Source organism: Protobothrops mucrosquamatus, unplaced genomic scaffold, assembly GCF_001527695.2.
Source record: "Protobothrops mucrosquamatus isolate PMUCROS unplaced genomic scaffold, P.Mucros_1.0 scaffold_18, whole genome shotgun sequence".
Lineage (NCBI taxonomy): Eukaryota > Metazoa > Chordata > Lepidosauria > Squamata > Viperidae > Protobothrops > Protobothrops mucrosquamatus.
In genome coordinates, this window is record NW_015386094.1 from 224,521 (window position 1) to 241,877 (window position 17,357).

At 40.4% G+C, this 17,357-nt stretch overlaps 1 protein-coding gene across 1 annotated transcript in view; it reads left to right on the top strand.

Moving 5' to 3' along the window:
- Nucleotides 1–17,357, top strand: part of WLS (Wnt ligand secretion mediator) — a 37,987-nt gene that overhangs the window by 18,727 nt on the left and 1,903 nt on the right. Inside the window, 8 exon segments of the mRNA XM_029286823.1 lie at nucleotides 5,213–5,337; nucleotides 6,817–6,978; nucleotides 8,452–8,588; nucleotides 9,620–9,788; nucleotides 10,403–10,500; nucleotides 12,930–12,993; nucleotides 15,851–15,994; nucleotides 16,187–16,201. Coding sequence (XP_029142656.1) covers nucleotides 5,213–5,337; nucleotides 6,817–6,978; nucleotides 8,452–8,588; nucleotides 9,620–9,788; nucleotides 10,403–10,500; nucleotides 12,930–12,993; nucleotides 15,851–15,994; nucleotides 16,187–16,201 — 914 coding nt within the window.

A 17,357-nucleotide genomic window follows, 5' to 3' on the forward strand; every position in this document is an offset into this window, starting at 1 on the left:
AAAATAGTTTTCACCATTTAATAGAAGGATCAGGTAATAGAGAACATCAGACAATGCAGCTACAGGAAATCGCAAAAAGATCATAACATATGCTAGGCTAAACTTTATGAGGAAAAATGATGCTATTTCTGATAGGCCGCCATCTAGTGGTCACCATCTATTTTGGTGGTAGCAGTATCTAGAGGACAGCTTGGAAGATCTTGATGACCAAGCAGAAGATGGAAGAAGATGGTTGCAACCAAGACTTGAGGCTGAAGGCAAGTCAGTCTTTCAGTAGTAGAAAATAGAACAGTAGGTATTGGAATTATTTGTGTACAAGCACAGAATAATTCTTACTATTATTTAAAATATTTGGATTCAATCTTGCATTGTTTGAAGAAAGTACAGATGGAATTTCTGCATAGGGAAAAATTATATTCCTTGTCATACTTCATTATCTCTTTGCAGTTTTTTTTTGTCAATACAATACTTTTTTAAAAAAATATGGAGAAACCACTTACCTTATAGAAGTGACTAACATCTAATTTTAAATAGTGGTAACCGTTGACCATTTGGGGCCTCTTTTATTTTCTTATTTTGAGATTGCCAAATTGATTTCAGTTTTTGTTCTGATGCAGCACCAAGTCACATTTTGCACAAGTTCCATGAAACAAAATAGTCTGTGTGAAAAATATTGACTCTCTTCCAGCAATAACACAGCTGCTGAAAGAGCTTAGTCATCCAGGCAGTGGATGGGATTCTGAAAGGAAACACTTGTATGCAGGAACCTGACATTTGACTAAAGTGGGGAGAAGTGCTGGAGAGACTAAAGGGAGAATCCCAATTTTGTACAAAAGAAGTCTCTGATTTGGGCACGGCTAAAAAAGAATAATTGCAAAACAAGATTGTAAAATGTTTGGAAAGTTATCTTTTCAAGGAATAAAGACTTTAGCATTCTTTTATTCATTGTTTCTGTAATTATATTTTCAGTAGTTCCTATTTTACTTGCTTCAATAATTTAGATCAGGGGCCTTCAGACTTGGCCCTTTTATGGCTTGTGGACTTCAACTCCCAGAATTCCTCAGCCAGCGTGCCTTGCTGAGGAATTCTGGGAGTTGAAGTCCACAAGTCATAAAAGGGCCAAGTTTGAAGATCCCTGATTTAAATTAAATTCAGAGGGCACTTTGCTATTTTACTTTAGCAACATGGCAATTGCTTTGTGAGAGTTGACTGTACTGATTACATGTCTGCAATTGCAGTTACCTTCTGTTGCTTATTTAATCTAGCATTCAAGATTTCTATTACATTCTCTCAAGTATTGTTGATGCTAAGAACAAAAACAACAAAATCACACTACAGGGCTTGTGCATTCATGTCCTTCATTTACTATTTAAAGAAAGAAGCAAAGGGATGGGAACTGGAAAATTATAATCAAATTATGAAAGACGTGTAGCCTTCTCTACCAAAGCAAAGTATCCAACTAATGATAAGTGTTAGTTACCTATCTATTCTGTTGTAAGACTAATCTGTTCTGGCATCCAGTTTAAAAAAAAGAATATTGATGGATACATATAAATATATATACTGTACATACATATGTGTTCTAGAGACTATTACTTATTTTGTAACATCAGAGGATAAGATGCCAGGATGTTCAAATTATCAGCAAAATCATTTAGAAGGAAATATAGGAAGAGATTCCTGACAACACAAAAATTTTCACTTCTAACAGAAGAGATAGCTTCTTAAGTCAGGTTTAAGATGTGTCTGGATGGCTACTTCCCAGAAAGAGGGTTAGATTTTCTGGGCAGGGGAATGATCAGGTGATGTTTCAGATACTATCCAGATCTGTTTGTTCTGTACTGATTGGTAAGTTTTCCTTGTATTTATATTGAAAATTCAAAAGAGTTCACACACTTTTACCTACCACTAAAAATGTGCAAAATAAAACAATGCATGGACTTCAATGTAAAAACACATTTAAATCTGAAATATTCAGTTTGTGCTTATTGCAAAATAGAAAAGTAGCTGGGAAAGGGTGGTGCACCCATAGAAAAAAGAAACACATTCAAGTACTTTATAAATAGCTGGCCTGAACCACAAAGCCCTTCCACACCCATTCCCAGCATTCTAGATGAACGTCTCTCCATGTAATCCCAATAAAATTATAACTGTGAAACGGTAACAGATGTGTAGAAAAGAAGAGCTTCAGAGAAGTTCTTACAAACTGGAAGTAAACATTGTGAATGATATGACACTGTTTTTTTATGCTGTGTTTAGTGCATAAAAGCACCTAAGTGGAGCTGAGATTCTCAGTAAGTACAGAGGAATACAGAGATAACCTTGAAGAAATTCATCCACCATAAAACTTAGCCCTGGAAGAGAGGAGGGAATGAAAATGAAACTCGCTCTTATATCAAACTCTCTTTGATATAAGAGGGGGAGAAAAAAAAATCACCAGGCTTTCAAACTCTGTTACTACACCCTTCAACAATAGAGTTCCAGTAGTTTTTGTGGTGTCCAATTCCTGACCAAGCCTATCTTGAAGGGCTCACATCAATTTATTCTTTATTTAGAGAGGCATTAACCCTTGCCTTTGATCATGGAGATGACATCAGATTCTTGAGCACCCCATCATCTACAGAACAATTTGCTCAAGCACTGTTGCTGTCAGTAAAAAAGGTGAAACAGTTTCTTCCCTTGCTGTGTTTGACAATAATTGCCCAGCAGACTATTTTGGGGTGACTAATTCCTTTTTTGGGAAGAACCATCCTGTAGCATTACCACCTGATTGCTGTGACCAGTTACCATGTTTCCCTGAAAATAAGACCCGGGTTTTTTTTTTTATTATTATTATTTATTTATTTATTGCCTCCAATAGAAGCACCAGGTCTTATTTGGGGGGGGGGTATCTTCCATTTACCTCCGGCACCGACAGTCTGCCCAATCAGCCCACTTCTTCTGCAGCCAAAGAAGCAGCTTCATTCTGCAGCTGAGGATGGAGCTCCGGCCTGTATTTTGCAGTCAAAGGCCTTTCCAGAAGGCCACTGCAGCCAAGAACCGAGCTATGGATTCAATCCATAGCTCAGTTCTCAGCTACAGTGGCCTTCTGGAAAGGCCTCTGATTGTGAAATGCAAGTCTGGGGATGCCGCAGAAGAAGTGGGCCGGTGAGGAGAGGCCTGGCTGCCAGGTAAGTGGGTGTGGGGCGCGTGGGGCAGCTCCACCTCCGCCCTAGCTTGATTTTTAGGTGTGTGCCTCGCCCCAAAACTAGGGCTTATTTTCAGAGTAGTTCTTACTTTCTGGGAAACATGCTAGTACAATATTTTGCCAATAAAAGCCACTTGACATGAATCTTGATTCTACTTAGCAATAGCAGTAGCATTTAAACTTATATGCCACTTCATAGTGCTTCACAGAACAGTTTACAGAGTCAGTATATTGCCCACAACAATCTAGGTCCTCATTTTACCAACCTTGGAAGGATGAAAGACTGAGTCAACCTTGAGCCAGTGAGGATCGACCTCCTGACAATGAGCTGAATTAGTCTGCAATACTGCATTCTAACCACAGCACCACCACAACTCCTACTTGTGTCTTTAGTAACTGGACACTGTCGAAAAATTTTGTTGTTTTACCTATAATCTCAGGAATTAGACATTGCAGTAGTCTAAGCAGGTAATGATAAGAATATTGTAGCAAGGTATTCACATCCCAGATAAGCCTGCAAATGGCACCTTGGCGTCCACCTCTAATTCCTTCACAATCCTTTTCCATCCTTTTCTGTTGGGAGTAATGAAACTCCATTTAGAGGAATTACTGGGACCATAGGAGAGCCCTGATGTACAAATTAATGTTCTGCCTTGCTGGGGTTCAGTTGAAGCCTATTGTGTCCCACCCAAATCCTCATAGCTTCCAGGCACTGGGAGACTGACAATATCTCCAGCTCCATCCAAAATCATGATATAAAACTATTAACTAAATCCCATGCCCCCGTTACCACCTACTTAGCTTACTGCAATGTGCTGAATGTGGAGCTGTGTTTAAAGACCACCTGGAAAGGCAGATAGCCATGATCTAGGTCAGGTAGTCAACCTTGGCTCTTTTATGACTCGTGGACTTCAACTCCCAGAATTCCTGAGCCAGTTAAGCTGGCTCAGGAATTCTGGGAGTTGAAGTCCACGAGTCATAAAAGAGCCAAGGTTGACTACCCCTGACCTAGGTGCTCAGCAGCAGTTTTCTCAGTGGGATCGTATTATATCTGAATTGCAGGCCCTACGTTGGCTGCCTAATACTTTTTTTTTCTGTAATTAAAGTGTTGTTTAAACACAAGATAAACAAATGTCTATCATCGACAAAAATTTAAAAAATAAATAAAAATTAAATAAAATATAAAATAATAAAAATAAATATTAAAAATAATTAAAATAAAAAATAATTAATTAAACAAACAAAAATTCAAAGGCATTTTATGCATTCAGTTCTCTATGTTTCTGTCTTTAACCTGTAAAGCTCTTTATAGCTTTACTCCAAGTCACCCTCAGGACCGCATCTCTCCACTGGAGTCATCCCTATGGAGTCAATCGCATTAGAAGAAGCAGCTTGTCATTCCTGATTTTCTGAAGATTGGGCAGGTTGAAGCCTGGAAACCAGGCCTCTAGAATCCTCTTCCTCTTGGGGGTTCAATAGACTCTGTCATGATACAGATTCTGGAAGAAGTTAAAGATAGGAGTCTTCCAAAGGGCATTTGTAGCGTGGAATCATCTAATTGTAGCAATGGTTTCTTTTATTTGTTGTGATTTTTCTATTATAAATGTTGTGTCAAACCTTTATGGCAAGCCGCTGAGAGTGATTAGATTGTAGCAGGATATTGGTCTTGCTTTAAAAAAATATATTTTATTATCCTAAATCCAAGTAGTGTTGGTTTTATATACATTGTCAGTGACACACTGTAATTTTAAGCAAAGTGCAGGTATCCATCAAGATGTCCCATCTGTGGGGAAAAAAACTGAAAAGTAAGTGGAAGGAATGGGGTGGGATTTTAGCTAAACCAAGGAAGATGTAAATTACAATACAATGCACAAAAGGAATTGTCACACTGCTCTTTGTCATGGCCCAAGGGGCAAGGAATGTCTAGAGTTACCAGTCAATCAGTATTTGGGGCAGCCAAAAGTAATTGTTCTCATTTTGCCATGAAAATATTATTTAACATGTTGTTTCCTATTGTTTTTGCAGAAGAAAATGCAAAGGTTAGTCTTGATGTGCACTTAGGATATCGGGATGATACAGTCAGTGAATGGACAGAAATGGCGCACGCAATAGAGACCCGAAAGCTCAACTGTAGTTTTGGTGCTCCAAAAGTAGGTTCTTTGTGGTTCTGTTCTGCTTTAATATACTTGTCCTAGTAAAATGCAAAATCCTTTGTACTGTTTGCTTTCAAATGCATTGAATTAATTCTGCCCAGGATACAGCATAGCTGGATAACTGTCCTAAGATTTCCAATGTTAATTAAAATGTCTTGAGAAGTTTAAGAACTATAAATGATAAAGAAATATAAATATAAATTTATACAGAAATGTAAATAAATTGTAAGGTTTGTTTCTGAAACTTTGTACTTTACTATTAACCCATTAGGACTAGTAAGTCTATATTAGTAATGGTTTTATTGATAACCCAGCATTGGAAAACTAATAGAACTTTTACTCCACCAAGTGTTTTTCACAATCACAACCAAGAATCATTGTTTGCCACACTGCAGATGTTCATAGGTTCCCCCTTCCATCGCCTATAAAAGTATTTCTGTATGTGGACTATAGCATAGCTCAGTGATGGCGAACCTTTTAGAGACCGAGTGCCCAAACTGCAACCCAAAACCCACTTATTTATCGCCAGGTGCCGGGTTGGCATGGCCGTGGTGCTCATGGCAGACTGGCTGGGTGTGGCCAAGGTGGGCGTGATCACCTCGATGTTGCTTGTGGGGGGGGACACCTGTGGGAGCCGCGCAGAGTTGGGGAAATCCAGGGGATCTCTGGCAGGTGGGGCAGTGGGCAGGAGGCTCGTCCTGCGGGGTGAGACAAGGTGAGGCAGGGCGGAGGAGCCATTGTCGCAGGGCAAGGCAAGGCAGGGGCAGGAGCGGCTGCTGCCTGACACCATCAGCCCCTGCACACAGAGGCCAGCGAGCGCATGGGTGCTGGGATGCATCCAGCCACATGAACCTCGGCGAGTTAGCAGGCAGCTGGTTGAAGAGGAAAGATTGCCATCTCCGGGGCATGGCGCACGTGCCCACAGAGAGGGCTCTGAGTGCCACCTCTGGCACATGTGCCATAGGTTCGCCACCACTGGCATAACTAGTGGAAAGCATTAACACTATGAATTATTTCATACTTCCAGGTTTGACTGAACAAATGTTGTTATAGTTTGGCTTTAGTAAGATATAAGTTTCAATGTTCTTTTTATTTTAATTTTTGCTATGTTTAATTATACTTACTTTAAACTTAATGACATAACTAAATATAGTCTTTAGCTGCTTTGACAGCCAGTTTTGCTGGGCGAACATATAACTGTAAGTTGGGGTTAGGGTTAGAGGAGAAAATGTTTGCCATTTCAGAAAATGCAGGCATTTTTAAGTGAATTTGTCCATTAAGCTGAAAGACACATAAAGATAATCTACACTGTGATTTATTTGTCCTTAGTTTGGTGAAATATGAACCTATCCCAAGAAAGCAGCTATAGTTTCCAAAATACAGTGTATATGCTCATACATCATAAAGGAACAACAGTTTTATGAGTGGATATGTTCAATTTTTATAGTTCTGTTTTCTCGTCTGGTTTTTCAATAGACTGTAGAGCATGAAGGGAAGTTTTATGATTGTGACTTTCTCCCATTCATGGAGATTGGAACTGTAGCTCACAAATACTATCTTCTCAACATTCGTCTTCCTGTTAATGAAAAGGCAGGTATTAATGTAGGAATTGGTGAAATAAAGGATATCCGTTTAGTGGTAAGTATGCATTAATATCTTTTATACTAATTTACTTCTCCCTATAAGCATACACATAAGCTACAAGGCTAACAGAATACAAACATCTGTAGTTATTTCACATATTTGTTGAGATATGCTAAAATTCTGAATATGGAATTAATTGTGCTTACTATTTTATTCTAACTTCTTTGTGGTTAGATTCCATTAGAAATCAGATTAAAGATATGAACATAGAATTTGTTTCAATGTTAGCATGGAAATGAACATATGATGCTCCTTACCATTCAAAAGAAGCATTTGGAAATCCAGTTTCCATCTTCTTAACTAATTGGACTAGTAGATTTGGTAGCTGGGAAAGTAGAATCAGAACAGAATTGGCTTGTAATTATTTGGGATGTTTCATACTGATTACAGGATCTTATGCAGCTGAAACGCTGTCCTAATTATAAATCAAACAAAAATAAACGTTGTCTCCCAACTCTTATAATTACTACTTACTACTTGTTATAAGAGTGCATAGAATTAAGTGCATAATCTTTAGGATGGGGGAAAAGAAAAAGAATGTTGTCCCTATACAGCTTCCAGGTTCCCTGCAGATTTTCCCCCTTTGATGCCTCTTCAGCCATTATGCTTCTTTGCACCCATGAAATTAACTAATTTTTCACTAGCTCTGCTGATAATCGCTTCCTTGATACCTCCAGGAGCAAGCAGCCATTATGCTAGATTATCAGCACCTATCGTGTCACCTGACTTTGAATTACATTTTTGCACACTGAGCAAGGGCAATACTGCTTTTCTTCATCTTCCAAGAAGCTAAACTAGGAGAATATGGGACATGATAAAAGGGGCATTCTTAGATTGCATTTTTATTTATTTTCTTTACACAAAATTACAAGGAGTGGTTAGTCTCACTTAAATCCAGATAGCAATTTATGTGGATCTTTCTTTGAAGACAATTCAGAAGCTAGTGGAGAATACGAGCACTCTCCTGAAACCAAATAACGTCAGTCCTAAAAGAATTGCACTGAAATTTATTTATTATAAGTCAAATTTCAAACTTAGCAGCTTAAGGCCTAATACTTAAAAGAGCCACTAAGGGTGCCCTTCTTAATATCCCACCTCTGGCAAAAGCTTTCTTGATTTCACACCCTGCTTTTATTTAGACCTTTTGCTTTGAGATCCATTTAACATTTCAACATTACCAGCTTTTGGCACCAGATAAATGTTTGATTTTTTTTTCTCTTCTGTTTACAATTTACCATGTCTTATATTCCCCAAGTACAACTCATCTCTGCTACAGTGATTGTATAGTGCATATTTTAAAACCGTGTGTTTATATTATTTGGCTTTGTTCTTTTAACCTGTTTTTTTAAACGATCTTTAGGATAAATGGAAAGGCTATGGTAGTTTAAACAAATGAAGCATTGCAAGACTAGGATTTGTGTTATCAATGTGAAGAAAAGCAGCACTGAAACTTAAGTTCACTTTCAGGGTATCCATCAAAATGGCGGCTTCACAAAAGTCTGGTTTGCCATGAAAACATTCCTTACACCCAGCATTTTCATCATCATGATTTGGTATTGGAGACGGATCATGCAGATGACACGACAACCTGTGCTCCTGGAAAAGTATGTAATGATCAATGTCTGTTTCTTGCAAGAGGAAACCAAATCTTGTGTGGTTGTTATTGGCATGGCAGTCGTTGTTCCCCCTTGAGGAGCCTAGGCTAGCAGTTTATTCTATAGCTCTGTTAGTCAAGATTACTTAATCTACAACGGGGGTGTCTAACTGCCGGCCCGCGGGCCGGACGTGTCACGAGGAAACCGCGCCCACCCCATTGCCGGCAATGGGGGAAAAGTTCCGATACGTCACGTGACGTCGCGAGTTTGACATGTCTGATCTATAGCGTAACTACTGACATAATAAAGTAGATAGGGATAGTCTAGTGTTCTCTAGATATCTTGGACTGTAGCTGTCTTAAATTCTAATGTTAAAAAGTTCTGGTGCTAGTAATCTTAAGGTATCTGGAAGACCCCTGTACTGAAGCATATTCTCCCTGTATTCACTTCCTAAATTTAATGACACACTATTGTATCTGCATCTTGTAGAACAGCTAAAACAACTTTCTCCCAATCTGGTGACTCGTCCTTGTTTTCCCAACATGCTGTATTTGAAAAGTAACAAGTTGAAGGAATCTGTTTTAGAGCATTCAAAAGGTTATAGATTCATCTATTTGCCATAACTATAGCTGATAAGAAATTTACCAACTGTGGAAAGATGCATTGAGGCACTGATTTCTTTCTCAGGAAGACTTTAGTAACTAAACTTAAAGTGAACTTTTCATGTGAATTCAGAGAAATGTTTTAAAAACTGAGTCAGCTTGATACCATTGCTAGAATTGTCCTAGATAGGTAGACAGACAAACAAACATACAGAGTCAAGAAGAATATTGGGTGTGTCTGTCCCATCCCTGGTACCTCTATATATGGTGATGGTGTGCAGCTTCCATCAGTGCAAGGTCTATATCGGCCTTTGTGGCATGTCAAGTAGGTGGAGACAGGGATCATTTTAGGAGGCATTTACCTGAATATTACATAAAGCTTATTGGAGCAACTGAGGAAAATGGAAGAGTTTTTGAAAATATTACTATTTTTTTCAGGATAATCTTTGCTCTTGGAATCTCTATGACTTTCATAAACATTCCAGTAGAGTGGTTTTCTATTGGTTTTGACTGGACTTGGATGCTGCTTTTTGGAGATATTCGTCAAGGGGTCTTCTATGCTATGCTCTTGTCTTTTTGGATCATCTTCTGTGGAGAGCATATGATGGTAGGTGCTCTCATATGAGTTCGTGAATATACTGTTCCAGGATTTTTCCTCCATTGTTATATATTTTAGGGTTTGTTTTCATTCTGCAAAGCCATTCCCCACTTTCTAGCGTTCTCATCAGTCTCAGAAAATAAGCCATAAGTTGAGCAAGTTGGAGATTATGAGAACTGTAGTCTATTACAACCGAAAGTTGTGAACATAGGAAGGGCTTTATTATCAAAATGTATGCCAAATTAATGATTTATGAGTGGTAAGATTTTATATAAAAGAGTGCTGGAAAATGAGATTCAGGATCCTATAATTTTTATATTGTTTGGATCAACTTGAGTTGTAATTGGCTAAAGCTGACAGAAAAGCTCCATCATTGCACTTCCTTCTGGGAATCAACATGTACAGGGTTGTTGGGGGTGGGGAGCTACTCCACAGTCTTATTTAGCATTACTAAAGCATTGATAAGATATACCAATGTCTTGACTGTTCTTATATAAAGTATGATTTAAGACTACAAATTCTTCGCCATAGCTACCATTCTAATTATACCTGCGAAATCAATATATTTTATTTTTTGTCTCATCTAATAATTTTATTGTCTTCTCTTATTTAATCTGTTTTAGGATCAGAATGAACGAAATCGTTTTGCAGCCTACTGGAAACAAGTTGGGCCAATAGCTGTAGGCGCTTTCTGTTTATTTGCCTTCGACATGTGCGAGAGGTAATTAGAATTCCTTCTTTTTCATAGCTTTTGTCACTTAGTTTTACTGTGGATATTGTTAATTTTTTTTAAAAAAAAAACTTGCACAGATACAGTGAGGGGAAAAATTATTTGATCCCCTGCTGATTTTGTACATTTGCCCACTGACAAAGAAATGATCAGTCTATAATTTTAATGGTAGGTTTATTTTAACAGTGAGAGACAGAATAACAGCAAAAAATTCCAGAAAAACGCATTTCAAAGAAGTTATAAATTGATTTGCATTTTAATGAGTGAAATAAGTATTTGATCCCTATCAATCAGCAAGATTTCTGGCTCCCAGGTGTCTTTTATACAGGTAATGAGCTTTTATACAGCTTGTTACCTGTATAAAAGATACCTGTCCACAGAAGCAATCAATCAAATTCCAAATTCTCCACCATGGCCAAAACCAAAGAGCTGTCCAAGGATGTCAGGGACAAGATTGTAGACCTACAAAAGGCTGGAATGGGCTACAAGACGATCACCAAGCAGCTTGGTGAGAAGGTGACAACAGTTGATGCAATTATTCGCAAATGGAAAAAACACAAAATACTGTAACTGTCAATCTTCCTCGGTCTGGGGCTCCATGCAAGATCTCACCTTGTGGAATTTCAATGGTCATGAGAACGATGAGAAATCAGCCCAGAACAACACGGAAGGATCTTATCAATGATCTCAAGGCAGCTGGGACCATAGTCACCAAGAAAATAATTGGTAACACACTAGGCCATGAAGGATTGAAATCCTGCAGCGCCCTCAAGGTCCCTCTGCTCCAGAAAGCACATGTACAGGCCCATCTGAAGTTTGCCAGTGAACATCTAAATAATTCAGAGGAGAACTGGGTGAAAGTTTTGTGGTCAGATGAGACCAAAATAAAGCTCTTTGGCATCAACTCAACTTGCCATGTTTTAGAGGAGGAAGAATGCTGCCTATGAACCCAAGAACACCATCCCCACTGTCAAACATGGAGGTGGAAACATTATGCTTTGGGGGTATTTTTCTGCTAAGGGGACAGGACAACTTCACTGCATTAAAGGGATGATGGACGGGGCCATGTACCGCCAAATCTTGGGTGAGAACCTCCTTCCCTCAGCCAGGGCATTGAAAATGAATCGTGGATGGGTATTCCAGCATGACAATGACCCAAAACACACGGACAAGGCAACAAAGGAGTGGCTCAAGAAGCACATTAAGGTCTTGGACTGGCCTAGCCAGTCTCCAGACCTTAAATCCATTGAAAATCTGTGGAGGGAGCTGAAGGTTCAAACTGCCAAACGTCAAAATCTTAATGACTTTTAAGAGGATCTGCAAAGAGGAGTGGGACAAAATCCCTCCTGAGATGTGTGCAAACCTGGTGGCCAACTACAAGAAACGTCTGACCTTGTGATTGCCAACAAGGGTTTTGCCACCAAGTACTAAGTCATGTTTTGCGAAGGGGTCAAATACTTATTTCACTCATTAAAATACAAATCAATTTATAACTTTTTTGAAATGCTTTTTTCTGGATTTTTTGTTGTTATCCTGTCTCTCACTGTTAAATTAAACCTACCATTACAATTATAGACTGGTCATTTCTTCGTCAGCGGGCAAACGTACAAAATCAGCAGGGTATCAAATACTTTTTTCCCCTCACTGTAGTCCTCAACATACGACCGTAATGGAGCCTGCCCATTACTGTCATAAAATATACATTTTTCTTTCATACAAGGAAAATGTTTGTAAAAAAGAAAACATATTTTCAAACTTGTTGGATAGTACTTAAGAGAGTAGTACCCAGCCTAAAAATATTTTCTTTATAAGTAAATGTAAACAGCATAGTAACTTTCTCTTCTGATGTAACACCAATAGGCTTTGAATAAGAGCAGAGAAGCACAGGATTGGATCATATCTCATCACACATTTTGTTATTGCAAGTTAGGGAAGAGAGGAAAAAGGGTAGAGACTTATAGTTATTATATTTTTCTGGTTCATTGTTTCTGGTAGCATATAGTTCCTCCCCAGGTTGTTTCATACAAACAAACAAAGAATTTGAATCAAGCTAATAATAAAACTATTCTGTTATTTTTATCTGCAATGTGAATAGCATGGAAATAAATAGTTGAGCATTTCTAGTTCTGTGTAGTGAAATATAATAATAATGATAAAGTTGGAAGGGACCTTGGAGGTCATCTAGTCCAACCCCCTGCTCAGGCAGGAAACCCTATACCATTTTGGACAAATGGCTGTCCAGTTTCTTCTTAAAAACTTCCAGTGTTTTATACTTTTTTAAAGCAGTTAAATGAGCGTCAATCCTCCCCTTCATAAAGCTCACAAGGGTTCTTTAGACATTGTTCCTCTAGACTTCCCAAATACTTGCTTTGTTCTACACATGCTGCATGTATAATTTGATCTCCTGACTTTCTTTCCAGAGGAGTACAATTAAAAAATCCATTCTATAGTATCTGGGCTACAGATGTTGGCACAGAGTTGGCTGTATCCTTTGCATTTTACTTCATTCAGAACCATTGGTTATCTTCTTTATTCTGCCCCAAAGCCTCTGAAATTTGGGAAGGTGATGCTAATAAGCTGAGAAGGGTTTTTTGTTTCACTTAAACTTCATGGAGCGTTTAAGCATCCTTTGAAATGGTTTCATGAATTTAAAGTAATCCATATCCATGGGGGTGTTCTTTTTCAAAGTTTACTTTCTTTGGATTTCATTAGAGCAAGTATGCATAACATTGATTCAAGGGCTGCATTACTTTTCCTCCACCACTATAGCCTAGGATTAACCTTGGGTTTATACTTGTCCATAGTCAGGTATACTTTTTGTTCATGAAGTCCAAAACCTTCCCAGATTCAGACATTAGAATATAGAAGCTGAAATCACCGAACACCAAATAATGAGGGCTAAACTCCAGTGCTTGGGTAGGATTCCCATGTTCCAACTGAACACATAGACATTTAAAGACCAATATCTCACATGCAGATGTCATGGTCATAGGCAATTCTATAGATCAGTGCTTCCACCTGCTGGTTTGCATCAAGGTTGCTGTAAGTCACAAAATCCAGAAGGATGGAATTCTAAGAGGGTGACATTGCCACCCTTTATGCAACCAGGTTTTAGTAATGTAAGTTGCCAGGTCTGCCTCTTCGTCCACTTTCAAGTCATCAGTGAACAAGATCCTATCATAGATGAACCTGGAATTTTTTGTATCAACCTGAGGCCACCAGAGATCCAGCTTAGGCATGAGACCATAGGGCAGAAGCAGAATCTGGTACCAGACTACCAGTTCCCCTTCCAATGGAATGGTTTATCAGTGCCCTCCCTCACATCCCCCGATCTTTACTACTTGATAAGCTCACTTTCCCCATCAATATCAGTATAACGTGGGGTATCAGGTTCAACCCCAACCTCCTTTTATCCCCTTAAATACATTCCCCTCCTTGCTCAGAAGGTCAGCAGTCTGATAAAGGTGCACACACCAGCCTTTTCTTCTATCTCCCACATCCATCACATTATCAGTTTCCTAAATTCATACAGTGGCAGGAGCCATCCCTGAGTACTCTCTCACTATAGATAGTCATGCTTAATAACTGCCATGTTAAAGCAACCATTTGAAGTTATGATGGTGCTGAAAAAGTAACTCCTCATACTTAAAACTGTCTCAACATCCCCATTGTCACATGTTTGACATTCAGGCACTTTGCAACCAGCAGGCATTTACAAGTGTCATGTCCCCATGGTTACGTGATCACCATGTGCATGCTTTACAACTGGTCAAATCAATGGAGAAGCCAGCAGTAAAACCATAAGTTGTGGTGTGATGTCTCGCTTAATGTCCTGCTTAACAACCACAGGAACTACCTGCAGCCTTAGAAGAATATTTTCTCCAGCCAGCATGGCTTATTCTTTCACTTTAAACCAGGACCATCCTCAAGCTCCCCACCTCTTACCCTGAATGCCATCCAAAGCCAGGTACATACTGGTATATGCAAATACAGATTTTATTCTCAAAGTGACACAACTGTTCCAGTTAGGACGCTGGCATCCCTGAAGGCCCTCCTGTCTGACCTATCCCTCACATATCAGGACTTAGCTGGCCATTCTCCCTTCCAATACCAGTGCCTCCCCAAATCTTACCACTCTTTTGTCAGCAACTGGCCAGATCCCTTCTTACAATCCTCCATTGTCAACCCTGGTGAAGGAGAGCCCGAGATCTCCATTCCGCATCTCTTCCTCTGCTGAGTTTCTTTTCCTTTAATGCTCAATGTGAAGGTGATGAAATGATGTTAGGTTACAAGGCCATGGCAGCTCAAACCTCTAACAAGGTTTTTCTGAGGTTTCATGATAGTTGCTTCTTGCCCAGGATTTTTGTATGGAACACAAATGGATGCCTGCAGACGTTAGGGCTCCTTGTTTTAGCCCAGTGGTTCTCAACCTGTGGGTCGGGACCCCATTTGGGGTCGATCGACCATTTCACGGGGGTCGCCAAGCAAGGCTGTCCGCCATTTTTTTTTGTCCGCCATTTTTTTCCCCTTTTCCGGTGGGTGCCTTATCTCCCTTGGGCTGGGCCAGCTGGTGGTCGGCCTGCTCCGTCTCTGCCGCTTGCCAGCTACGCCTCGGCCAGCGCAGGGGGCGGAACCACGCATGCGAGGCGCTCCCGGGCAGGGAAAGTCCTCAACTTATGACCAGTTGGGTAGTCCTCGACTTACGACCGGTTTAGTCCTCGACTTACGACCGGTTTAGTCTTCGACTTACGACCGGTTTAGTCCTCGACTTACGACCGGTTGGGGTCGTGGCATTAAAAAGGTTGAGAACCACTGTTTTAGCCTATGTATTTATTTAAATTTATTGGCTGCTCAACCCCACTGAACTCTGAGGGGTGTAGAAAACCAGGAGGGAAAAACATAGAAACAGCTGAAAACATAAAATCGGATAAACCGACAAGAGTAAAATGACTCAATAAACAACAAACTACACAGTGCAAAATAATGGCCTTTAGCAAATAACAAGCATCAATCCCAGACACTAGCTAAGTCCTAAAAGACATTGCTTCATGGATGGGGCCTGGAGCATACCCACTCCTGGAGCATACCCACTCGGCTGGAATATCCTGGGTGGGCATAAACGATTGGAGGCATTAATAACATGATGAGCTAGCTGAACAGCAGCATATTTTTTACGGGCTAACCTCTCAAGTTTATTTTAGCAAATATCAAGTGTGACAAATGCAATATTTCTTACTGTGCTTATATTTAAGAGCAGAATAGGAATCTGCAAACAAGATGCCAAATGAACTACCTATTTCTATTTCTGCCTTTACTGATTCCCTTAACTTTACCACTTAAGATGGCATTTATTATTGTTGCCGGAATCTGCCTCTGCCTCTACTTCTTGTTCCTGTGTTTTATGGTATTTCAAGTGTTCAGAAATATCAGTGGCAAACAATCCAGCCTACCAGCAATGAATAAAGCCCGCAGGCTTCATTATGAGGTAAGGAATCCATAGGATGTTGGGGTACTTGTGTTTTAAAACAGGGCCAGTTCCTGTTGGTATTCCAGCAAGGCCATTATGTTAATGAGGGCTTTGGTAAACTGAGGTTTTGCCCCTCAAGCCCCCCCTTGAGCTGTGCACATTCCGCCCCACCCCAGGACTGTGTAAAAAGAAGCAGTCCTTTTTCTATAGGGAAGGGTAGAGAGAGTTGCTTTTTTCAAAGACCAGAGCAGGTAGCAAACAGATTCCCTTCTGATTGTCTGGCCCTTCCATAACAAATGGGTAACCAATATTGTGAAATATTGTGCCTTTTATTTCAAGGCCTTCACTTGTATGTCTGCAACTGCATAGCACAACCAACCAAGGGAATAGTAGCAGATGGGATTTTTTTTTTCCTTACTCTGTCAGTTTTGAGTCCTACCACTATGACGGAGTGAGCTCCTGCCAACCTAAACAGTTTGAAAGCATGTAAATGCAAGTAGGTAAATAGGGACCACTTTAATGGGAAAGTAACAGTGTTCAGTGTTTTATCATACATTTTGCCACATGACTCTGAAATTTTCTCCAGACAGCTCTGGCTCAATGACTTAAAGCAGGGGTGTCAAACTCAATTTCATTGAGGGCCACATCAGCATTGCGGTTGCCCTCGGGGGGGGCGGCCTACTGGGTGGGGGTTGATGGAGTGGGTGTGGCCTACTGGGTGGGCATGGCTAGCTCTACATCGTTCGCGTCAAGGGTGCCTGTGGGGGCCTGGGCAGGAGTGGGACAGATCTGAGGGTCTCTGGCAGAAGAGGGTGGGACCGGAGCAAGCACCAAGGCATGGTCCATTTCTTCATTCCTCACAAAGGGTGACACCTCCCCAGCATACACCCAGGGGGCGGGGCGACACAGCAGGGGCTGGTTCCTCGCTGTTTCTAGATGGCCTTGTTGAGCTAAGACTGAATGCATTTCAGCATAGATGGCCACCACAAAATTGTACATTGGCTCCCGGCTGGCCAGGGCCATGGCAGCGGGGGCCGTTCCCTCACTGTTTCCAGGATGGCTTCGCAGGCCACATGAAACCACTTCATGGGCTGCATCCGGCCCCCGGGCCTTGTGTTTGACATGTCTGACTTAAAGAAACAGAGATGAGCACCACCCCTAAAGTAAGAGTAAAACCCACAGGGACTTATGATTTAATCGATGTACCCTAGGACGGTCCTATTGGCCCTGCGCGATTCACCCCTCGCGCAGGCCTGGCCCAACAAGATCTCAAGGGCCCACCTTGAGGATGGGGTTTGGAACCCCGAGAGGTGGCATGCTGCGGGTGCTAATAGAAAATTATTTAAATTGGCCAAATTGAGGTTCTTTTTAAAGGGGTGTT